Source organism: Polypterus senegalus, chromosome 1 (assembly GCF_016835505.1).
Source record: "Polypterus senegalus isolate Bchr_013 chromosome 1, ASM1683550v1, whole genome shotgun sequence".
NCBI classification, from domain to species: Eukaryota; Metazoa; Chordata; class Cladistia; order Polypteriformes; family Polypteridae; genus Polypterus; species Polypterus senegalus.
Genome location: NC_053154.1, coordinates 210,431,815 through 210,457,669, shown reverse-complemented (window position 1 = coordinate 210,457,669; position 25,855 = coordinate 210,431,815). Strand labels below are relative to the sequence as shown.

Genomic DNA, 25,855 nt, shown 5'->3' with positions numbered 1-25,855 from the left:
GACCGAGACTGTTGCATTCATTACGTCACTGGGAAGTGACAGTATAAATATCGAGGCAGCCCTGGTAATTCCTAAAATGGATAAACAATAAATAAAAACCTTTTGTGACAGTTAGCCTTATTACAAGTAGACATAGTGCTAAATGACTTTGATGTTTGCTTTGCCCCTTTGTGATCTTCTGGTTTTGACCTTACCTGGCCTAGACACTGACTTTTATCTTCTAGTCTTTTGGTTCACTCTTAATGATTCCTGGAGACTCCTAACACAAACCACTAAACTAACTGCTCAATCTCAGAAGAGAATCCCTGGAGTAAAAAGTAAAAGTCTGCTGCTTCCTGGAAAGGGACAATTAGGGGACTAGAGTGTGGGGGATACCAGGGACCTCCAAGTGGAACTGTGGCCTAGTGGCCCAAATACTTTGTAAGTATGAATGTAATAGCAGAAATGTTTCTTTGGGGTTCTATTGAAGGCTAGAATTCTAAGTAAGTGGAGAAAGGATATTTATGAAGGTTGCTAAAAAATGTTTCGGAGTTTTGATTATTGTTTTTAAATTGCTTATTGTGGTTCTCCTTGTACTCCACTTTTATCATGATAAATTTTATTTAGCAATTAAATTAAACACTTTCAGAATGTGTCTTGGAAATTAAGTTGCATCTATAGAAAAATTGTACTTATCTGTGTTTTCCCAGAAATAGAGTAGGGATGTATGTGTCGCAACTGACAAAAACATTCACGGAAGTCATCTTGGGCAGTTTTATATCACTGAGAGAGATCTTATATACTTTTTAAGAGTTTTTCAGAGGGATTGTCAGATTTAGTGAAGGTCGCTACACTAATAACATAGGTTAATAGCCAAACTTTGTCGGACAATACAAAACACAGTCGATTACAAGCACATAGTCGCTATGATGTCACGGGTCACATGGCATGTTTTCTATTAATTTAGGCTACAGCAAAGGTGATATGCCACACAAGATATCATTTTTTTTCTAGCTATAATAATTATGTTGCTTTTAGTAAAATATGAGATTAAGGAATCTAAAAAAATCAACCTTCCTAGACCAAGCATTAAAGAACAATCTGAAAACATACTGGCTTGCTTAGCTTTGTCCATATAGGTGGTGGTAAGTTCTTCATCCACTGGCTTGTCTACAGGACCCACCATGGGCACCAACTGCTTTCCAGCTGACAGAAGAACAGAGACATTCTTAATTCGATCTGGGGACACCAATGGAGGAATATTGGTGAGCTCTTGGAACCCGCTGTCAACCTCTGTGGCACCCTGGGGGCTCTGATCATCTGTGCTTGCTGAAGAATTCTCTGTGGAGTTTTCAACACAGGGCGGTTCTTCCATGTGTGGCTGCCAAACATTAAATCTTGCTTCTGTTCTCTTGGTTTCCCGTCGAGTTGTGTCAGACAAGGCTCCCACTCCCACCTCTCCTATTCCGGATATCTGGGCCTGGCCTGCGATGCTCTGTTCTGAAGTCTGTAAGTTCTGTGGGTAAGGTCTGGCATCAGGGGCACTCTCATAACCACTCATTTCAGAGGTTTCCTCAGGGGATGTTCTGCCTGAGGATTTAGCAGGAGAAGAACTTGGACTGCGCCGTTTTTGTCTGCGTTGCTTCTCATGTACAGTGTCTGCATCACTGTCTGTCTCACCATAGTAGGCTTCACTATCGGGAGGAGATGTCAGACACTCTCTTCTGGCTCTAACTTCTGTTATGGGTTCAGGACTGAACACAAGATCCTTTCTTCGGGTTGGAGACATGATGTTATTTCTACAAACATCTTTTACTGGCTTTTGTCGGGGTTGATTGTTGTTGGTGACTGGAGGAGACAGGGCACGCAGGCAACTTTCATAACTTTTATCGACTGATGGAGAGTGCGATCTTGACAGCAGGACTATTGACTGAAACCTTGTTGGAGATCTGCAATAAAGAAGGACCTGCCAGTTAGTTCCACAAAAATGCATTCTTTGGATATTGTATACATTTACAATGATGTTTTTCAGCTATAATTATGATAAACATAAAGCAATCCTAGAATTGACATTTTGGTGTGGAATAAGGGTTTCTATGCATCGTGTTATTTATGTACAGTATGTTACTGGGAGCTTTGACAAGTTTAATCCTTGATAAATTAATCTAAGGTTAGTAGTCAATGTAAAAGTGATCTGTTTACAAAGATTCAAGAAACCCACGTGTAGAAAAAAATCTGAGAGCCTTCCCTGAAACTACACATGATAGCACGTAGTGGCTGTGTTACATGGCATAGCCGAGTTAGACTCAGACCAAAGCAGCTGCAAGAAAGCCGCAGTGTCGGCAAAGCACTTGTAAAGTGAAGAGAGAGGCTGACTCTAGGAAGACAGAATGCTATGCAACTAGTAGGGATTAAGCTGGAGCTACTGCAGTAGTTTTTAAAATACCAGCTAGAAATATATTAGCTGGACTCATCATTACATGCTACTTTGGTCTCTAGCCTAGGCACCTTTATTAGGAGAGGTATACAGTGCATCTGGAAAGTATTCACAGCGCATCACTTTTTCCACATTTTGTTATGTTATAGCCTTATTCCAGAATGGATTAAATTCATTTTTTTCCTCAGAATTCTACACACAACACCCCATAATGACAACGTGAAAAAAGTTTACTTGAGTTTTTGCAGATTTATTAAAAATAAAAAATTGAGAAAGCACATGTACATAAGTATTCACAGCCTTTGCCATGAAGCTCAAAATTGAGCTCAGGTGCATCGTGTTTCCCCTGATCATCCTTGAGATGTTTCTGCAGCTTAATTGGAGTCCACCTGTGTTAAATTCAGTTGATTGGATATGATTTGGAAAGGCACACACCTGTCTATATAAGGTCCCACAGTTGACAGTTCACGTCAGAGCACAAACCAAGCATGAAGTCAAAGGAATTGTCTGTAGACCTCCAAGACAGGACTGTCTCGAGGCACAAATCTGGGGAAGATTACAGAAAAATTTCTCCTGCTTTAGAAGGTCCCAGTGAGCACAGTGGCCTCCATTATCCGTAAGTGGAAGAAATTCGAAACCACCAGGACTCTTCCTAGAGCTGGCCAGCCATCTAAACTGAGTGATCGGGGGAGAAGGGCCTTAGTCAGGGAGGTGACCAAGAACCCGATGGTCACTCTGTCAGAGCTCCAGAGGTCCTCTGTGGAGAGAGGAGAACCTTCCAGAAGGACAACCATCTCTGCAGCAATCCACCAATCAGGCCTGTATGGTAGAGTGGCCAAACGGAAGCCACTGCTTAGTAAAAGGCACATGGCAGCCCGCCTGGAGTTTGATTGAACATCTCTGGAGAGATCTTAAAATGGCTGTGCACCAACGCTTCCCATCCAACCTGATGGAGCTTGAGAGGTGCTGCAAAGAGGAATGGGCGAAACTGGCCAAGGATAGGTGTGCCAAGCTTGTGGCATCATATTCAAAAAGACTTGAGGCTGTAATTGCTGCCAAAGGTGCATCGACAAAGTATTGAGCAAAGGCTGTGAATACTTATGTACATGTGATTTCTCAGTTTTTTTATTTTTAATAAATTTGCAAAACCTCAAGTAAACTTTTTCACGTTGTCATTATGGGGTGTTGTGTGTAGAATTCTGAGGAAAAAAATGAATTTAATCCATTTTGGAATAAGGCTGTAACATAACAAAATGTGGAAAAAGTGATGCGCTGTGAATACTTTCCGGATGCACAGTATCTTGTCTTTTGAAGTTGCCCCCCAAGAAATAGGTCAGGGTGATGCTGTGATATTTAGAGGTCTCCTACTTCACACTGTCTATATACCTCAATAAAATGCTGAGTTGCAGGGAGGAAAATACTGACTATTTGCAAATATGACAGTTTCTGAGTATTAAAACATATCTGAGATGACAGATGCTGATAAAGTTTCCACCTATGTTGTTCACTTTAGGACCTCCTCCTCCTCCTTCATCCAACATAATTCGCATGTAGATCAACAGTAAACGAAAAGACTCACAGGAATGACTTTCTGACTTAAACACCCACCTCTCCCTGTCATTCATAGTGAACAAGAGTTCATTTTTTTTATGCGTTGAATGGTTTTTCATTTATAGATAGCTTATATGATACTTTAACAACCTGTTCATTTTTATTGTAACTATTATTTTGTATTGAAGAATACTATGTCATTAATATTATTATTTCATAAAAAAAAATCTTCTCATAGAGTCGACACCCACCATTATTAAGCAATGTGGACTAAAGTTGCTTCTGGGGTCTTCAATTCAGAAAGTCATTCCCATCAGTCTTTTTGAGCTTATTGTTTATGTACACATTTATCATTCTAGAAGAGGTGGAGTTGGGGAGCTTCCAGGGCTAAGGTTTTGCCCGGGTGTCTGGACATTTGCCGGTTCAAATCTCATTACTGCCAGAAGGAATCCAACTCTGTTGGGTCCTTGAGCAAGGCCCATAACTTGAAAATTGCTCCAACGGCTGAACATGCACCGTGACCCAATGAGGTCATGTGAAATGACATTAACAAATTATACCAAATTTTAAAAAAAGTAACTATAAAACTTTTTTTACAAAAAAAAACATTCTTTTTGCACATTTTGAGCAAGTGACTGGATTACAAATAACCGACATGTGGATCATGCAACACATGTAACGTGAGAGGAACGTTTTTTCTTTTTCCATAGACATTTTTCACTTGCTGCTGTGCAGCACTGGCCACCATTGAGTTCTGTTATTTTATAGACTTCTTTCTCTCCATTCCACATGAAAACAAGAGAATAAAGTTTTCCTCAGGCACCACAACAAAGTACGTGGGGTAAGTAACATAGAAAAAATATATTATTTTTGGGTAGAGTATTCCTTTAATAAAGACTTCTGTTCAGGATGAGTTTGGCTTTTATCTCTGATCTGGCTACTCTCATATCTAAGAGAAAGTCATGGACGTAGAATCCATTGGCTCTAACAGTCTACTAAAAGTTATTGCAAAAGTTGGTTTAATAATTTTATATTCTGTCTCTGGGCACTTGCTCATTATCTTTACTAGTGCATAACAACAGGAAAATTCTTCATTTTGCAGCAAGCTTACTTTCTTAGCCACACCAGCCCTACGGGCTGAATGGCTCAATATGAGAGGACTAGCTGTGTTACGCAGCTTCACTAAGACAATGGTGTTTTGTACTTTAAAATCTGTCATGAAATTGCCTTTGGTTATTCTTTTTGTTCCATATGGTGTCATCTGAAACACACTATAATATTTTCTTATAACACTGAGAACTGAGTCCAGGGGTAAACCAAATGCTAAACTATGAAAACAGTCCTTGGTAAGTTTCCACAAAGTGATAATTTGATTTTATTTTACTTTTGCAACATTCCAGTTGGTTTATCAGTTCATTTCAAGACATAACAATATGGATATTTAACATTCATGGACCCTATAAGAATTTGTTTCTTAGATTCGCAATCAATGTGTGAATTTTAGTTTAAGCTATCATTGCAGATTTTGAGCAAAAGCAAATATTGTTTTGATCTGCATGTCATACAAACTTTTCTCCACTCATATCAATATGATTTCAGGTATAGTTAGTACAGCAGCTCTGGGATTTTCTGTGATAAAAGGATTTTTCATGCATGTTTAGTAACTGCAAGTCTGTTCACTTTGGGATTTTTTTCTGCATTGAATATTATTTAATTTTTGGCTAACCTACAGTTCTACAGTTAGGTCCATAAATATTTGGACAGAGACAACTTTTTTCTAATTTTGGTTCTGTACATTACCACAATGAATTTTAAATGAAACAACTCAGATGCAGTTGAAGTGCAGACTTTCGGCTTTAATTCAGTGGGTTGAACAAAAAGATTGCATAAACATGTGAGGCAACTAAAGCATTTTTTTTAACACAATCCCTTCATTTCAGGGGCTCAAAAGTAATTGGACAATTGACTCAAAGGCTATTTCATGGGCGGGTGTGGGCAAGTCCGTTATTATGTCATTATCAATTAAGCAGATAAAAGGCCTGGAGTTGATTTGAGGTGTGGTGCTTGCATGTGGAAGATTTTGCTGTGAACAGACAACATGCGGTCAAAGGAGCTCTCCATGCAGGTGAAAGAAGCCATCCTTAAGCTGTGAAAACAGAAAAAACCCATCTATTGCTACAATATTATGAGTGGAAAAATCTACAGTTTGGTACATCCTGAGAAAGAAAGCAAGCACTGGTGAACTCAGCAACGCAAAAAGACCTGGACGTCCACTGAAGACAACAGTGGTGGATGATCGCAGAGTCATTTCCATGGTGAAGAGAAACCCCTTCACAACAGCCAACCAAGTGAACAACACTCTCCAGGGGGTAGGCGTATCGATATCCAACTACCATAAAGAGAAGACTGCATGAAAGTAAATACAGAGGGTGCACTGCAAGGTGCAAGCCACTCATAAGCCTCAAGAATAGAAAGGCTAGATTGGACTTTGCTAAAGAACATCTAAAAAAGCCAGCACAGTTCTGGAAAAAATATTCTTTGGAAACCAAGATCAACCTCTACCAGAATGATGGCAACAAAAAAGTATGGAGAAGGCGTGGAACAGCTCATTATCCAAAGCATACCACATCATCTGTAAAACACGGTGGAGGCAGTGTGATGGCATGGGCGTCTATGGCTGCCAGTGGCACTGGGACACTAGTGTCTATTGATGATATGACACAGGACAGAAGCAGCCGAATGAATTCTGAGGTGTTTAGAGACGTACTGTCTTCTCAAATCCAGATAAATGCAGTCAAATTGATTGGGCGGCGTTTTATGATACAGATGGACAATGACCCAAAACTATACAGCCAAAGCAACCCAGGAGTTTATTAAAGCAAAGAAGTGGAAAATTCTTGAATGGCCAAGTCAGTCACCTGATCTTAACCCAACTGAACATGCATTTCACTTGTTGAAGACTAAACTTTGGATAGAAAGGCCCACAAACAAACAGCAACTGAAAGCCGCTGCAGTAAAGGCCTGGCAGAGCATTAAAAAGGAGGAAACCCAGCATTGGTGATGTCCATGAGTTCAAGACTTCAGGCTGTCATTGCCAGCAAAGGGTTTTCAGCCAAGTATTAGAAATGAACATTATTTTTCCAGTTATTTAATTTGTCCAATTACTTTTGAACCCCTGAAATGAAGGGATTGTGTTAAAAAATGCTTTAGTTGCCTCACATTTTTATGCAATCTTTTTGTTCAATCCACTGAATTAAAGCTGAAAGTCTGCACTCCAACTGCATCTGAGTTGTTTAATTTAAAATTCATTGTGGTAATGTACAGAACCAAAATTAGAAAAAAGTTGTCTCTGTCCAAATATTTATGGACCTAACTGTATATGATACTTTAATAACCTGTTCATTTTTATTTTAACTATTATTTTGTATTGAATTATGCTATATTATTAATATTATTATTTTATAAAAAAAATCTTCTCATACAGCAGACACACTAAATTTTAGTGCAATGTGGGCTGAACTCACTTCTGCGGCCCCTGCAGTATTAGGGTCCCTGAAGTTTCAGCTTCATTAGTTTCATAGCAGATCTTCCCCTGGTTCACCACGTCCAGCCCAACAGTTGCTAAATGTGTCTCCAAAGATTCAGTCCAGAGAATCATCAGCACTGGAGGTTCACCCAGTGCATTATCTAACCCGTTATATCCTAACTACAGGGTCACTGGAGTCAGTCCCAGCCAACACAGAGTGCAAGGCAGGAAACAAACCCTGGGCAGGGCGCCAGCCCACCACAGGGCACACACACACCAAGCACGATTTAGAATCACCAATGCACCTAACCTGCATGTCTTTGGACAGTGGGAGGAAACCGGAGGAGAACATACAAACTCCACATATGGAGGACCCGGGAAGCAAACCCGGGTCTCCTAACTGCGAGACAGTAGCGCTACCCACTGCGCCGCCTCACTGCTAATGTCATATTGTCAAACTGAAGACAGCACAACAGTTAGCATGCATTCAACAACTCTTTACTTGACACAGTATATCACATTTTCAATAAAGCGCGCGGTGCACTAAGGCATGCAAAAGAAAGCATGAAACATGGCAAGGCTCTGCGGGTATAACAGCAAGCATGGATGACAACATGCTAAAAGCATATTTTGTCTCATGGAAGTGAAACTGTGTTAAACCAAATAGCAAAACCTAACTTAAAGGAAATCAAATTATGTAATGAAATGCAAGGATGGCATAGTGACCAGCAATTAGTTGCTTCAGGCTAAGCAAGCCATAAGCCTTTTTTCAATTTACAAACTTGTCTGTTCCTCTTGTCATGAATTGTCCCCCATTGGAGACAAAAATGGCATCACAGATGAACACAAATTAAATAATAAACACTTTCAAATAATTACAAAATATTAAATATCCTTCAAAAGTGTATCAATAACCCCCAAACATACAAGAAGAGAAAAATCATGTCTAAATCAGTAATGATCCTGCGTATACTTTGATTTTGGAACTCTAAAAGTCTTTTTCTCATTTTTCGGGCCTGTGTAGGCCGTAAGCCTGTCTTTTCAGTTTGAAGGTTGGCTGCCACTGGTAGTGAGGCCGAGATCTGTGGTGAGGGAAGGTCTTGCTTTGGTTTTTTGATCCAAACTCCCCTTTTTGATATTTTGGAATGGCAGATCTTAACACTTATAAAATCTTAACCCTTTCGGCCCTGGATTTTCTGTTTTTATGGGAAAAATTATTTTGTGAGATATTCTACCTTTGGTGTGTGTAGGAAGCTCAAACATGAAAAAACAAAAAAAGTATCACTATTATTGTACAATAGCTGCCAAATACTTCCGATACTACTTGTTTCACTGTCGTGTTTCGCGGACTGTATGCCAGTCTCTCCAGTCTGTGCTAATAGTAGCACGCCTGGTTCTAACGGCTGCAAACACACCTGTGCATTACAAAAACAGCTGCATATGTATGTACTGGTAATAGGATGTAAGGGCCAAAAAGGTGAAAATCTGTGGCTATTTTCCCTGAATGACAACATTCATCCAACGTATTGCCGAAAGCTATAACTTCACTGGATGAAAATACCCATCTATCTGAGATCTGGGGACCAACAGATTAGTGTGTGCAGGAAAATTAAAAATACATCCAAGAGCACTGTTAACTAACTGAGCAGAGGCAGTCTAGAAGTTGGGATCTGATACTTTATTTAAGGTGATGAGCTAAATGTGGCAAAAACTGAAAGGTGCAGGCTAAAAGAGCAGAAAAAAACAATGTATAATGTTTAATGTGCTTACCTCTTTACACGAATGTTCAGCGTCCCTGGAGAGGAGTCGATCAGGTTCATGGCCTGCGCGTGTGACAACTCATTGCAGGATGCTCCATTGATTGACACAAGCTCATCTCCTTCACACAGCCCTGCCCGGCATGCTTTGCTGCGTTTACGCACCTGCAACCATTAGAAAAAGATTGAGAGTGGATATTTGAAATTTGGGGGAAATCAACAAATTAAAACAGTTTCACTTTTCATAAAAGAAAGCCTCAAGAGAGCTTGTTGATAGAATTTTCTGTGGTCTGGATCAGCCACTCATTCCTTCTGGGGAGGGCTTCCTCTCTGATTTCAATATGAGTGACTGTAAGTAGCTATTGAGCCCAAAGTTCACAGCATCCACCACTGAGATGGGTTAGCAAAGACATGTGAGACTCCCACTTGCTTGCATCCCTCCATAACTGTAATCACTACTGACCTGTATATATAGTCATCATGAGAGAATTAGACTTGTATGTCCCATTCTTAGGTCTAGAACAAACTTATTAGCTGTGGCTATTGTACATTTTGCTGACTTCAGAAAAGCTCTAACACCTCACCTTGGCTGCTTGAATCTGTAACCATCTATGGCTAAGAGAAATGGGCTCTTAGCTATGGATAAACTGGAATAAAATGATACAAAGCAGCGTGTTGGAGAGAGAAGGCTTAATTAAATAAAAACTGCAAGTAGAGGTGTGTCCCAAAGAACTACAGAAGAAACTGGCATTCTGACATTGTCCATATTTTCCATGACGAATGACCGAAACCTCTTAAATGAATATCCAGTATTCATAGTTGATTAACATTTTTTGGTTGATCAAGTGTAATTTCCAGAAGACTACTTTGTTGCAAACAATTTTGATCATTTAAATTAAAAATATTGAATTAATTTCCTATACAAAGTATACGTTATATGTGAAACTTTTATCTATCTAAAATAAATTAGCAAAATGTCTGAATAAAAATGTGTTAATGTATTTTTTCTTTATAAAGAAATGAAAAATGAATTTGTATGCATAAAGTAAGTAATCCACAATACAATTCTATACACTTCCATTTGTGTTTTTGTGTATATTGACGCTAAAGCTTAAGAGCATCACAGAGTTTCACAATCATTTACTGAGTAAACACAGACATATACATTAGGTATATAAACTATAAACCGTTCATTACATGCAGTGACATTTTAAAGGCGCAATTAACTGAAAGATGCTGCTAAGCAGAAATTTGATGACAGGGCTTTTAAGATTTGAGTGCTCTACTTTTGGATCTTATTAACCATTATGTTTTGAAGCCTTAAAATAAACATCTTGATGGAATTAACATTAAAACAGCTTGGGGAATTAAAAGCCATAGAAAGCCAGTGTCCTTATATTGTTGCAGAGCCTCATACCTTTTAAAAATTTGAAAGCAAGTTTCACTTTGGGCTGTTTAGCCTAAAGTATCATGAATCATTATATTTTGTAAAAGAAATATGGCTAAAAACTGTTAAAAAATGAATACATTTATAAAGGAAAGGCTTGACTATACTTATATACTTTACTGTATGTACCAGTATAAAATCCAGACTGGAAATTTTTTTAGGGATTTTTTTCCACAAAGTTTTAGGCACTGAGAACATCCAAATGGTGTGGATACAGCGATATTTAGGACCTTTGTTTTGGCATTTACAAAAATGAAGTTATGGATTTTAATACTTCTTTATATCAAGATTCAGGAGAGTGGACGTCTTCACTGTTCTCTGTCAGTCAGTCATTTTCCAATCCACTACATCCTAATTACAGGGTCTGCTGGAGCTAATCCCAGTCAACACAGGGTGCAAGGCAGGAATAAACCCTGGGCAGGGTGCCAGCCCACCCAGGGAACACACACTAGGATCACCAATGCACCTAACCTGCATGTCTTTGGACTGTGGGAGGAAACCCACACAGACATGGGGAGAACATGCAAACTCCACGCAGGGATGACCCAGGAAGCGAACGCTGGTCTCCTTACTGCGAGGCAGCAGCGCTAACACTGCGCCACCGTACTGTACTCTGTACACCTGACAATGCTACAGGTGCAACTACTATTACTACTAATACTACTACAATAAAAATATTTTTAAAGCTACATTTATATTATTTCATATATTCATCATTAATTTCAAGATAGTTTAACAAATTCTGTTCAGTTCCAATATGAAAAAATATGAATTAAGTTAAAGGTTAAAAGGGTCAACAGGTAACATTTCACTTTTGGTTTTATTTCAAAAAACCTTTTTCTCCTAACTGATAAAAAAATGCAGTATTGGTTTTAAAATGTATTATTACTATTCTGCTTCATTATTATGATTTCATTGTAGGTTCATATTGTATGTTAGTGATAATGGCAGTATTGTTTGTCTGAATAGTATTTGTATTGATATGGATTATAATAATATTATAATAATAATAATAATAATGAATTTTATTTAAATGTGCTTTTTAAAATACCTAAGGACACTGTGCATTATATAAAATATTTAAACATATCATTAAGCAATCCTATTTGCATACATAGTTAGCAAAATAAAAAAGCAATATTCAAAAGATAAGTTTTACGTTTTAGAATTTAAAAGAGAAACTGAGGTACAAATATGAAGTTCCAAAGGCTGGCCATTTCATAGCCGTGGGCCTGATGCACTAACAGCTCAATCACCCAATCTGCACAGTGGGACAGTTAACAGCAAAGAATCAGAAGAGCAAAGTGAGCATGAGAGAACCTAAGGGTTCAGTGAAGAAAACAGGTAAGGTGGGACCAGACTATGAAGGGCCTTAAAAAGTCAGAGAAGACGTTTATATTGGAGTGCAAGAAGGACAGGTATCCAATAGCATTTGTAAAGTATAGCACTAATAGGCTCCCAAGGTTTTAAATGTCTAACAACCCTTGCCACTCAATTCTGGACATACTGTAGTCTGTTTAGGCTCTGTTCAGGGATACCACACAAACACTGCGTGGCAATAGTCAAGTCACCAGGTGACAAAAGCATGGATAAGGGTCTGTGCTGCAGTATCCGAAAGGAAAGGGTGCAACCCTGAGATCTGCTTAAGATGGAAAAAGGTTACTTTGGTAATATTATTACAGTTTTTCTCGATTGGTTTGGCTCATTTCTTGAAACCGAGATGACATTCTCAAAATAACATGGACAGATCTCCAAACCACCTTGCAAATGTTCACAACAGAATGGCATTTCTCATTGATTTCATCAAATTGCAAATGCCTTAGTACATGTCTCAAGTGTCTCAGTGCATCTTTGCAAATGGTTAAGTACAAGTAGCCTGCAGTTAGCACAATAAGCCCACATTTAGCACATTTTCCAAATAAATAGATCTTGCTGATCTAAACTGATTAGTTGATTCTCAGTCTAATGGTTGTTCTCTCAAAACATGTCAGCATGATTTCATCGTGTAAGTCATCATATGCACAATAGTCTGTTCAATTGTCAAAATTAGTCAAGAACATAATACCATGAACACCATATATGAATTTCTTGGAACATTTGATAAATTCATGACAGTAATTGACAATCAGGTGAAATTAGAACTTGACCAACGAAGGAGGAGTTTCCCACATCTCAGATGACCAACCAAACAGTTTGTTTAGTTACCTGACAGGTGCTGTCTATTGTTGTGAATGCTGCCAAACGTGTATATATAGAGCTTGGCTAGGGCCAGTACCATTTGAACATGGAGGTACCTCACCAAGTAAATCAAGAAGGGCAACCTCCTGCTCGAGGAAGAAGAGGAGGAGGAGGAGGAGGAAGAGGAAGAAGAAGAAGAAGAAGAGGCGGAGGAGGAGGAGTGAGGATGCGTGGTGGTGGAATAGGGGGAAGAGGCCGAGGAGCACGAAGACACCATGCTGTCCCGGATGAGATTCGGGCCACAATTGTAGACCATGTGGTTAACCATCGCCTGACAATGGCAGAGGCTGGGCGCCGAGTGCAGCCTAATGTGCCTCGCTCTACTGTCTCCTCCATCATCCAAACCTTTCGCAGGGAAAACAGGTATGTACTCAGTCAATGATGGAGTCATTACAGTATACAGTACTGTGCATACTGTAAAGCAAGACATGTATAAACTCTTCATTCCGTGTGTGTGTGTGTAGGCCTACAGTACTGTAATATATTACCTCAATGTGATGTTGCAATATGATGTTACAGTACAGTAACTCATTCTGTAACAAATACGGCATACATTACGAATTGTCATACAGTCTTTATACACATCTGGTCCCAGAAAATGAGAGAGGTCTCGAAGGGCCTCACCTACCACACTATGTGATCGTGTGGGACAATGTAAATTTCCACCGTGGGCCGCTCATCAGGGCCTGGTTCACCACCCATCCAAGGATGCTCATGGAGCTACTACCACCATACTCTCCTTTCCTTAATCCCATTGAGGAATTTTTTCCGCTTGGAGGTGGAAAGTCTATGAACATCAGGCTCAAGACCAGAGATCCCTGCTCCATGCAATGGATGCTGCATGTGAGGACATTACAGGGGATCAGTGTAGGGGATGGTTGAGACATTCGCGCCGTTTCTTCCCTCGCTGCATCGCAAGGGAAAATATCCGCTGCGATGTGGATGAGAATCTATGGCCAAACAGAGAGCAGCGTGTGGATGGCCAGGAGGATGAGGATGGTGGCCAGGAGAGGGACGGTGACGACAACAACCAGTGAAAGTTACCTTAGTTGTGAAACTTTATTTACTGTAAGCCCTACTGTAGGCTAGATATAATTTTTCTTGTTTTTTGTTTGTGTTTATATTTCGTACATGTACAGAATACTGTATACATTTTTATGTACTCTAATGTATGGAAGTTACTTTATGTGTGTCAATAAAAATGATTACAATTTCCTTGGAAGTAGGAGTGCAGTGTGTCTGATGTCAAACTTTGGAGGCTGCTCTTACTGTAAAATCCTTTTTTTTCAGTTTTATACATAATTGTATTCTGTTGGCTAGACCTCTGCCATAGTGACAAAACATCTAGGCATTTTGACTTGCAGTGCTTACACGATGCAAAAGGGACGATGCATTTTGGGGGCACTAACTATTTAAATGGGAAAGGAATTTAGTTTTGACACATGGGTAAACTATTTTGGGAGAGATACGAGCTTTTGCAGGTGATCCATGGTGTTGTGCTAAACCATCCAGGTTATTTTGGAAAAACGCACTAAGTGAATGCAAATGAGCCAACGCAATTGAGAAAGATCTTTGACATTTTGATGGTACTGACTCTTTATATGGGAAAGGAATCTATTTTGAAGCATGTATGAACAGTTTTGGGAAAGATATGACCTTTTGCTAGTGAGCTGTAATGTTGCGCAGAACTGTAAGACTGTTTGGCCAAATGATCTTATAGTTTTAAGAATGTAATTTCTGTTTCAAGAAATGAGCCAAACCAATCGAGAAAAACTGTAATATGTGGTTCAAAAGAGAAAGTTGGACCTAATATAACAATTTCTAATGAAAAATTGTTCATTCCTTTTAAAGTACTGGGAGATTAAATAATTAAAGGCACAGTTTTTTCACTAGTCTGAGAAAGATTTCAGTGTTTTAAATTAGCCGAACAGGCAACCAGTTCAGGAGGAGGCAATGGTTGTAAATAAAATGCGTAACAGTGATTATTGTACTCTGTACACCTGACAATGCTACAGGTGCAACTACTATTACTACTAATACTACTACAATAAAAATATTTTTAAAGCTACATTTATATTATTTCATATATTCATCATTAATTTCAAGATAGTTTAACAAATTCTGTTCAGTTCCAATATGAAAAAATATGAATTAAGTTAAAGGTTAAAAGGGTCAACAGGTAACATTTCACTTTTGGTTTTATTTCAAAAAACCTTTTTCTCCTAACTGATAAAAAAATGCAGTATTGGTTTTAAAATGTATTATTACTATTCTGCTTCATTATTATGATTTCATTGTAGGTTCATATTGTATGTTAGTGATAATGGCAGTATTGTTTGTCTGAATAGTATTTGTATTGATATGGATTATAATAATATTATAATAATAATAATAATAATGAATTTTATTTAAATGTGCTTTTTAAAATACCTAAGGACACTGTGCATTATATAAAATATTTAAACATATCATTAAGCAATCCTATTTGCATACATAGTTAGCAAAATAAAAAAGCAATATTCAAAAAGATAAGTTTTACGCTTTAGAATTTAAAAGAGAAACTGAGGTACAAATATGAAGTTCCAAAGGCTGGCCATTTCATAGCCGCGGGCCTGATGCACTAACAGCTCAATCACCCAATCTGCACAGTGGGACAGTTAACAGCAAAGAATCAGAAGAGCAAAGTGAGCATGAGAGAACCTAAGGGTTCAGTGAAGAAAACAGGTAAGGTGGGACCAGACTATGAAGGGCCTTAAAAAGTCAGAGAAGACGTTTATATTGGAGTGCAAGAAGGACAGGTATCCAATAGCATTTGTAAAGTATAGCACTAATAGGCTCCCAAGGTTTTAAATGTCTAACAACCCTTGCCACTCAATTCTGGACATACTGTAGTCTGTTTAGGCTCTGTTCAGGGATACCACACAAACACTGCGCGGTAATAGTCAAGTCACCAGGTGACAAAAGCATGGATAAGGGTCTGTGCTGCAGTATCCGAAAGGAAAGGGTGCAACCCCTGAGATCTGCTTAAGATGGAAAAAGGTTACTTTGGTAATATTATTAATATGTGGTTCAAAAGAGAAAGTTGGACCTAATATAACAATTTCTAATGAAAAATTGTTCATTCCTTTTAAAGTACTGGGAGATTAAATAATTAAAGGCACAGTTTTTTCACTAGTCTGAGAAAGATTTCAGTGTTTTAAATTAGCCGAACAGGCAACCAGTTCAGGAGGAGGCAATGGTTGTAAATAAAATGCGTAACAGTGATTATGACCAAAAGCATGTTAATGTTACTTTTTTGATTGGAATATTATAATTTGATTTGAAGATCAATAAAACTTATTAAATATATTATAGATGCCCCAAAGGACGGTTGGGCATCCTACCCAGAATGGAAATGGCATCCTTACCCAGCCAGGATACCATAATGGAATGGTGGATTAAAAGGGTGCAATACCAGCCTGGGGCGCCTTGTGATTCCTGTGCTGAGTGGGAAGCCCAAAGATTACAAGAACCGGCAAGAGAAGACTAAGCACCAGCACCCTGGGACTCCATGGTATGCAATTGCTAACCATCTTGTCTTCTTTTCCTTCAACAGTTCTGAGAGATGCTCAGTGAGGGCAACTGACCTCGGCCCTGCTGATCCATTTGGGAGATGAGTAGCTGAGTCTGAAGCTAAAACTCGACCTCTTCTCACATTGACGTTGTTTAAGCCATCAGCTAATTATAACGTTTGTTAGTCATAGCGCCATTGAGAGACTGTTATTTTTGTTTCTGCATTTTTCAAGAAAACAGGGTGGCCTGGTTAGCACCCTGACGTTTCATTTTGGGCTCCTGTATGGTCGATGACAATATATATTCTAAATATGTTTGTATGTATTATGTATATAATTGATTGTTATTTTTGTGATAATGTTGCCTAACGTGCTCTACTACAATCCCTCTTTACTGTTTTTAATTGCTGCTCTTGGCTTTAAATAGACTATTTTGCTATATTTTATTGCTTTTTTCAAATTTCTTTTAATTATAAAAAAGCGTGTCAGTTGCTGCCTGTCAACAATGGAGTCCTGCATTCAGATCTTGGCCTGGTCACTGCCTGTGTGGACTTTGCACACTCTCCCTGTGTATTTGTGCATTTTTTTTCTGGGTGCTATTGATTCTTTCAATATTCTAAATTATTTTATTTAAGTTGATAAGCAGACACAAACTGATCTATGGTTGTTTTTTTAAACTGCTCAAACAGATGTGAGGAATTTCATACATCCCGTAAAAGGTTTCTCTGTCAGTGACACTTAAAGTGCAGATCCTCAGCATGCCCATATCCTGATGCTGACAAATATTAAATGGAGCTTTGAATGAATGTGAATGAGAATGGTGTAACTCCACTAAAATACTAAATGCTAGCCAGTTGTGGATGTCACATTATAAAATAGAATAGCATAATGTTCTCAATCCAGCTTAACTCTGTTTTAGTGTTGTGAAGGTCTGGAGCCACCCTAGCAGCACTGGCTCTAAGGCAGGAATCCTGTGTGGACTGGGCTATTACATCACAGAGCTATTCATTCTTACACAGCCAATTTGGAATTGCCAATAAAAATAATAAACACAGTTGTATAATGTGGAAGAAAAATGTGATATAAACCTGCACAGACACATTGAGAACATGCAGGCACCACATAGAAAATGACAGGTCTTTCATTTGATCCCAGGATTCTGTATCCTGGAGACAACAGCACTGCAACAATATAGATGGCTGTTAAAATTAGGGTTTTGATTTTTAGAGTGTTTGGTTGGTAGAGCATTTGTGTTGGCACTAGGTAATACATACAATATCATAACATTTTCTATATTTAGCAGGGACAAGGGGCACATCCCAGCAAGTATGGGTGCAAGGTAGGAACAATCCCCTGTACCGAGTGCCAGTCCATCACAGAGTGAACACACTCACACATACAGACTAAGGCATATATAAAGCCACCAGTCCACGTAACCTTCATGTTTTTGGACTTCAGGAGGAAACACGGAGACACGGGAATAGATCATATAAAAAGGAGTCAACTAAGCAGAGGTAAGAAACAATAAATCCATCCAAATTCATGTAACTGTGTAACCAAAACCGTGTTATGAAGTACAAATAAAAGACATAATTAGATCTGAACAGCGTGGAGTTCAGAAGGAGCACTGGGCCAATGAAGTTATGCAGCCCAGCACCACACTATTAATTTGAGCCATTTCTCACAACTCCAAACAACTGATGTTTTAGTCATTAGTAACTGAGCCCTATCACACAAGTAGTTGCCATTGATGTACTCTCTGATTATTTTCCACCTTATCCCTTCTATATTTGGGCTGTCCCCAAAGTCTTTCTTCATATTTCTGCCCTCTAAATCCCACTCTAAGTTTTGAAGGAGTTTATCTGTAATCTTGGTTACCAGGAGGTGAATTGCATCGACCTTTAAACCATCACATCAGTGAGCCACACCACCAAAACCATAGATCACTGTATCACAGAAACAAATCACAAAAATGGGCGGCATTGCAATTTTTAGGTATGTTTGAATTAAAATGTGATTGCACCTACTTCTGTTGTCATGTCTGTCTGTTTGTTAACATGGCTGCCTGTGGGCTCATTTAATTGAATTTGATATTCTTTCTGGATATGTTCGATATTTTGTGAGCTATCCAAAATAGAGTGTGCTGTAGAAACCTTTGAATTTTTAGAAACTGAAATCTGAAAATCATTGTTCACTTTTTGAAATCATCTACCTTAAAACAAAAAAGCATTTCAGTTAGATAGTAATGTGAATTTCCCTTTGGGATTAATAAAGTATCTATCTATCAATCAATCAATCAATCAATCAATCTATCTATCTATCTATCTATCTATCTATCTATCTATCTATCTATCTATCTAGTTAGTTTCAGAATCTCAGTTAGATTGATTATGTGCCATGAAGTCACTTTCATGGCCACATCAATTGATTTTCTCCAAGATGACCTATCCCTAACCTGTTTTTTCAAGTCTCCCAACGGTGCACTCATCGCCTCTATAACTGAATCCCTCCACCTTGTTGCTGGCTGTCCTCTTCTTTTCTTTTCTTTCCTGAAGTTTTACCTTTCCCAGCATTAGAGCCTTTTCCAGAGAGCTACATCTTTACATAATATGTCTGACGTTGGATGAGCCTGGTCATGTGTGCCTTGAGTGACAACTCTGGATTGATTTGTTCAATGTTCAGTTTCAATTACTGATAAATCTACTCTTTAAATTTATCTTGAGTGAGATTATTTCTCCTTTCTATTATTATTTCTATTTCAAACATTTTTACATGTTTGATCACCACCGCCGACATCAATAATGCAAGTCACTGAAATGTGAAGAGTAATTTGCAAAAGTGGCAGCTGGTTGCTCGTGCCTGGGCAGATATTGATAGATCTCTACAAATACTGACAATAGTTGAGTGTAGACTAAGGAAATATTCCCACTCAAAAAGGATTTTATTTTGCATTTTATGTACTGCTGGCAATATAGAGTAGTGAGTAAGGCTTTGGACTTCAAACCCTGAGGCAGTGGATTCAAATCCTGCTACTGTGTGACCAAGCGCAAGTCACTTGACCTGCCTGTGCTCCTATTGGAAAACTAAAACTAACTCTTTCATGGCGGATGTCAACTTTTGTCATTCTGCAAATGGTGACAAAAACCGCCATTACATTTTAGATCGACTCTCTTTGCTAGAAGGAAAGTCAGCTTCGTTGGTTTGACCGAGATTTCCCTGCGCTTGCGGGAGTAGTGAAGAGCAAACAACGAAATCTGGTGAGAGATTGAAGCGAATGAACAAAGCAAACAACATCTTATATATTATCGTTGAATTGGACTCTGACCTGTCGGACTCCAATTCTCATGCAAGTGATCTGGAGGTCGAAATCAAAAACTTCAGCTGATCGGTCTTCAGCTAATCGTGGTGCCAAACCCATTTGTGTAAATGAAGGCCGCCACTCAAAATGACACGAGGTGCAAACCAGACTGCATCGCACTGTGACCGCGACTGCTGCTGCCATCCCCGCCACTGTCGCACAAATTCCTGCCAGCCATCATGCCAAGACTATGAATTGGCGGCCACAGCACCCAGCAACTGATATTTTAGGTTGATTTATGTGTGAGACACTTGCTTTGGGTGCTTTTCAGAAAACTGCATGTTTTGGAAAAAATATTCAGCCCTCAAAGAGCTAATGTGACCAATTGTATCATAAATATTGCAAGTTATTTTGGATAAAGGCGTCGGCCAAATAAGTAATTACAAATTTTCTTTGTGACACAATGATCAACACTGTTCTCTGGACTAAGATGGTGTTTTCTAGATTTTCCTTAGGGCAAAAGGCTGGCATAGAATAAAAAATATTCATACATGGTTTCTCCTACTCCTTTCATCCTTAACCTGAAAACTGCTCCAGGGTCTCTGTACAATGGCTGACCCTGCACACTGACCTCCAAAGGTCATGTAAAAAGAAAATTCCCCCCTCTGGGATTAGTAAAGTATATCAAATCAAAAATCAAAGAAGTCTTAATATATTTTCAGAATTAATGCTTATTAATGAAAAACTCCAACCTATTCTTTTCTGGACAAGCACTCTGTTTTACCCAAACACTATGAGAACATTAAAAATGCATGAGTAGAAAATCAATAAATCCTTGCTTAGACAAGTAATGTAAATCTGGTACCCATTTCAAACAGAACATTTCTAAAGTGGGTGTTAAATCACTTTCAGGAGAGGTGAGCTACTTCTCACCAGCAGGATCCCCCCATACTACATGCTGCCATCAGAGACGTAGCTAGGGTTTTCAGCGCCAGGGGACAACTGAAGATTTCACACCACCTCCTGTTTGCCAAAATGCAATGGGGAAGGGAGAGAAAATTATAAAAAATGTATTTAAAATAATAGTATTTTAAGAAAAAAATATTGTTAAAAAATTAAATATGTATATATATATATATATCTTCTTTCTTGCCAACTCATGGTTGTTAAATAAACTTAATAACGTTTGTAATTTTGCGATTTTGCAGCATTTTTTCTTACAAAAATCAAGAATATTTATATAATAATTAAAAATGTATATATTACTTAAACTATGTTGTCTGAAACATTGAAAAAAAATAGATACCACTATGAAAGAATGCATGAAAGCCTGATTATTTTATTGTAATTAAAAAGTCAAATGTTTGTACGTGTTTGTATAATTTAATAGATAAAAAGTCTCCAAAAATGATAACGCGTGTTCTTTAAAATCTAAATCCGTCATTAGTTTTTGTCAGACAAAATTCGTTTTCTGCATTTAAAAATGATTTTAAAGAAAGTATATAGCAAACTATAAATAAAAATAATTATATATTTATAAAAACTGCATGGCTTACAATTTATTCGGATGAAAATATGATGGGGAAACGTCGAGACTTTTGCAGTCATCTACTAGAATACTTCACCACAGCCCAATCAATTTTCTATCAAACATATTAACACAAATCACTTGGCACACAGAAGTGGCATTTGCAACAACTTAACCAATGATACACTAATGCCTCATGTCAGTCACGCGACCTGTTTAATAATGTCAAAAATGTTTCTGGGTGGGAGTCAAGCATGTTAGAGTAGTGGATATCCATCCATCCATCCATCCTCTTCTGCTTATCTGAGGTCGGGTCGTGGGGGTAGCAGCTTAAGCAGAGAAGCCCAGACTTCCCTCTCCCCGGCCACTTCTTCCAGCTCTTCCGGGAGAATCCCAATGTGTTCCCAGGCCAGCCGGAAGACATAGTCCCTCCAGCGTGTCCTGGTCTTCCCCAGGGCCTCCTCCCGGTTGGACGTGCCCGGAACACCTCACCAGGGAGGCGTCCAGGAGGCATCCTGATCAGATGCCCGAGCCACCTCATCTGACTCCTCTCGATGCGGAGGAGCAGCAGCTCTACTCTGAGCCCCTCCCGGATGACTGAGCTCCTCACCCTATCTTTAAGGGAAAGCCCAGACACCCTGCAGAGAAAACTCATTTCAGCCGCTTGTATTCGCAATCTCGTTCTTTCGGTCACTACCCATAGCTCATGACCATAGGTGAGGGTAGGAACGTAGATCGACTGGTAAATTGAGAGCTTTGCCTTACGGCTTTTTTCACCACGACAGACCGATGCAGAGCCCGCATCACTGCGGATGCCGCACCGATCCGCCTGTCAATCTCACGATCCATTCTTCCCTCACTCGTGAACAAGACCCCGAGATACTTGAACTCCTCCACTTGGGGCAGGATCTCCCCCAACCCTGAGAGGGCACTCCACCCTTTTCCGGCTGAGGACCATGGTCTCGGATTTGGAGGTGCTGATTCTCATCCCAGCCGCTTCACACTCAGCTGCGAACCGATCCAGAGAGAGCTGAAGATCACGGCCTGATGAAGCAAACAGGACAACATCATCTGCAAAAGCAGTGCCCCAATCCTGAGTCCACCAAACCAGACCCCTTCAACCCCCTGGCTGCGCCTAGAAATTCTATCCATAAAAGTTATGAACAGAATCAGTGACAAAGGGCAGCCCTGGTGGAGTCCAACTCTCACTGGAAACGGGCTGACTTACTGCCGCAATGCGGACCAAGCTCTGACACGGTTGTACAGAGACCAACAGCTCTTATCAGGGGTCCGTACCCCATACTCCCGAGCACCCCCACAGGATTCCCGAGGGACACGGTCAATCGCCTTTTCCAAGTCCACAAAACACATGTAGACTGGTTGGGCAAACTCCCATGCACCCTCCAGGATCCTGCTAAGGGTGTAGAGCTGGTCCACTGTTCCGACCAGGACTAAAACCACACTGTTCCTCCTGAATCCGAGGTTCGGACCCTCCTCTCCAGAACCCCAATAGACTTTTCCAGGGAGGCTGAGGAGTGTGATCCCTCTATAGTTGGAACACACCCTCCGTCCCCTTTTAAAGAGGGGACCACCACCCGGTCTGCCAATCCAGAGGCACTGTCCCGATGTCCATGCGATGTTGCAGAGACGTGTCAACCAAGACAGTCCTACAACATCCAGAGCCTTAAGGAACTCCGGCGATCTCATCCACCCCCGGGGCCCTGCCACCAAGGAGTTTTTTGACCACCTCGGTGACTTCAGTCCCAGAGATGAGAGAGCCCACCTCAGAGTCCCCAGGCTCTGCTTCCTCATTGGAAGGCATGTTAGTGGGATTGAGGAGGTCTTCAAGTACTCCCCACCGACCCACAACGCCCGAGTGAGGTCAGCAGGCACCATCCCCACCATATATGGTGTTGACACTGCACTGCTTCCCTCCTGAGACGCCGGACGGTGGACCAGAATCTCCTCAAGCCGTCCGAAGTCGCTCTCCATGGCCTCTCAAACCCTCCCATGCCCGAGTTTTGCCTCAGCAACAACCGAAGCCGCATTCCGCTTGGCCTGCCGGTACCTATCAGCTGCCTCCAGAGACCCACAGGACAAAAATGTCCTATAGGACTCCTTCTTCAGCTTGACGCCATCCCTCACCGGTGTCCACCAACGGGTTGGGATTGCCGCCCGACAGGCACCGACCACCTTACGCCACAGCTCCGTCAGCCGCCTCAACAATAGAGGCACGGAACATGGCCCATTCGGACTCAATGTCCCCCACCTCCCTCGGGACGTGGTTGAAGTTCTGCCGAAGGTGGGAGTTGAAGCTACTTCTGACAGGGGACTCTGCCAGCCGTTCCCAGCAGACCCTCACAACACGTTTGGGCCTACCAGGTCTGACCGGCATCTCTTGGATATATAGAACTAGTATGTGCTTCGAAATCAGAAAGAGACAAAAAAACACAGGAAAAAGATATACTCATACTGATGGAGTGATGGACTGAGTATGCAAATATTTTTTATTTACTTTTTAGTGTATTTAAAAATGGAAAACATTTCATTCTAAAATTTTGTAACACTAATTTGGCGCCCCCTGGATGCTGCGCCCGGGGACAGATGTCCCCCCTTGCCCAAAGCTACCAACAAACCCCCCACCCCCCACCTCAGCTATGCCACTGGCTGCCATGTCCTCCAAAGTGTTTCCAGCAAGGAGACCTAGCAGGGTAGGCCAGACTTTGACTGGACAAAAAGCAACTCCAAGATGGCTGGATACGAATACAGTATGTGTGTTTGTGTAAGGATGCCCTACAGATGAGTGACTCATGCACACTTAGAGTTCCATGATTATAAAAATCAAAATCTGTCAAGTAAGCTCAGCCCAAATTTCTCTGAGCACTCTAATGGATTTTGAGGCCACATCAGGGCAGAACATTTTGTACTTTCCTCTACCTCCAGATGTTTTTACTGTCAAGTAAAAATGGGAAGTTGAATGAATGGAGAGTGGGAGCTAAATAATTATTTTACTTTACCACTTCAATACTGACAGTAATTGCATTTCTTGTAATAAATCAAAAATTCTATTATACTGTATTTGGGTTAAAGCAGTCCAATTAAACTCACCCTAATTTAAACTGATCTTTATGAGTACTTCATTGAAGTCAAGCACTAAAGCAAGGTGCAGACAAGCAAGGAATACAATTACTAATTAAAAGCTGCTTGCAAAGGTTTGTTACATTGCTAGGAACTGCTTTTTGTGTCATTTTAACTAGTGAAAAGCTTATAGCATCAACAGTGTATTTTTAGATTATTGTGCTGAGTAAATTGTATAGGTGTTGTTTGTTTAAACTAGTTTATAGTTTTAATCAAGAATGGGTCAATTAATTTGTCTCTTGAGGAATGAGAAGTGCATATGGGGTGACAGTGACAAGTGTTTCTTGAGTGACATTATTTTTTTCCAGGCAAACAGGCACAATGAGCGGAGATACAAGTTGCTTAATGGCAGATAAAATAGTGTCAGTGATATTCTACTGTATAACATATTTATAGTATTCAGGGAAAAGATAAGTACTTATGATTAAATGATACAGAGGTGCTGCTTTATTGAGCCCCTGCTGTGATTTATTTTATGTAATACTGAAGCATCACCAAAATAGCTGGCCTGAGCTTTCTTGTTGCTTTAAACACCACTTGCCTTCATTATCAGTGACATGTCCTTTATATACTTTAAGAAACCATTACTCTTTATCATGAAAACATCTTGAAAATGTAAAATGTCTTTACATATGGCCATTTTCGTACCAATGATTAATGATTAATCAACCAAAATATGCTGGATGCCAACATTTTAACTAGAATGAAAATATATTGCTCCTTAACTTAGCTATGTTTTAATATAAATGTTTATTCTATTCCTGGCTTGCGCTCAACCCTGTTGACTCCTCCGCCATGATCCTGAATTGGATAAAACAGATTTGTGAATGTCTTGTGTGATGGATGGACGGCGTTTCAGTCTGGCCAGGTCATCCCTCAACTGGAAGAAATAGCCTTTTTAGGGCACTACATCTCCCAAGATGCTAGATGGCAGCTCCCCTGGACAGAAATGGTTCCCCGGATGCAGGGAAGCATGGGACATGGAGTCCGGTTCTTCAGCCCTGTTGGGTGCCGTGGGTGCCACCAGGGGGAGCTCACCAAGAACCAGGGGGATATTATCACGATGTTAACCCGGAAGTATGGAGGAGTCATGAGGATGGAAATCCACAGTACTTCCGGGGCACCTGAAGAAGGCGTTTGACCCGGAGATGGAATACTTCTGAGTCATGGACTATAAAGGATTGTGGGAAACCCCAGCAGATTGAGCCAGAGTTGGGTGGTAGAGGACGGAGCTGCTGGGAGTGGAGGATTGTGTTATTTGTGATTGATTATTGCTATTATTATTGGTTATTGTATTATTGAAGAATTGTGGAGAGGGTGGTCCTTTGTGCATGATTATTGAAGAAAATATTAAAATTATTCTTCTTGTGCTTTTACACGTGTGTCTGGGACGTCTGTCTGGTGG

At 40.0% G+C, this 25,855-nt stretch overlaps 1 protein-coding gene across 1 annotated transcript in view; it reads right to left on the bottom strand.

Moving 5' to 3' along the window:
• synpo2la (synaptopodin 2-like a) overlaps positions 1-25,855 on the bottom strand; it is an 85,763-nt gene that overhangs the window by 30,052 nt on the left and 29,856 nt on the right. Inside the window, exons 2-3 of the mRNA XM_039768282.1 lie at positions 9,264-9,415; positions 1,093-1,928 (exon numbers count right to left, since the gene is read on the bottom strand). Of these exons, the coding sequence (XP_039624216.1) occupies positions 1,093-1,928; positions 9,264-9,415 (988 nt within the window). The remainder of the gene's footprint in view (positions 1-1,092; positions 1,929-9,263; positions 9,416-25,855) is intronic.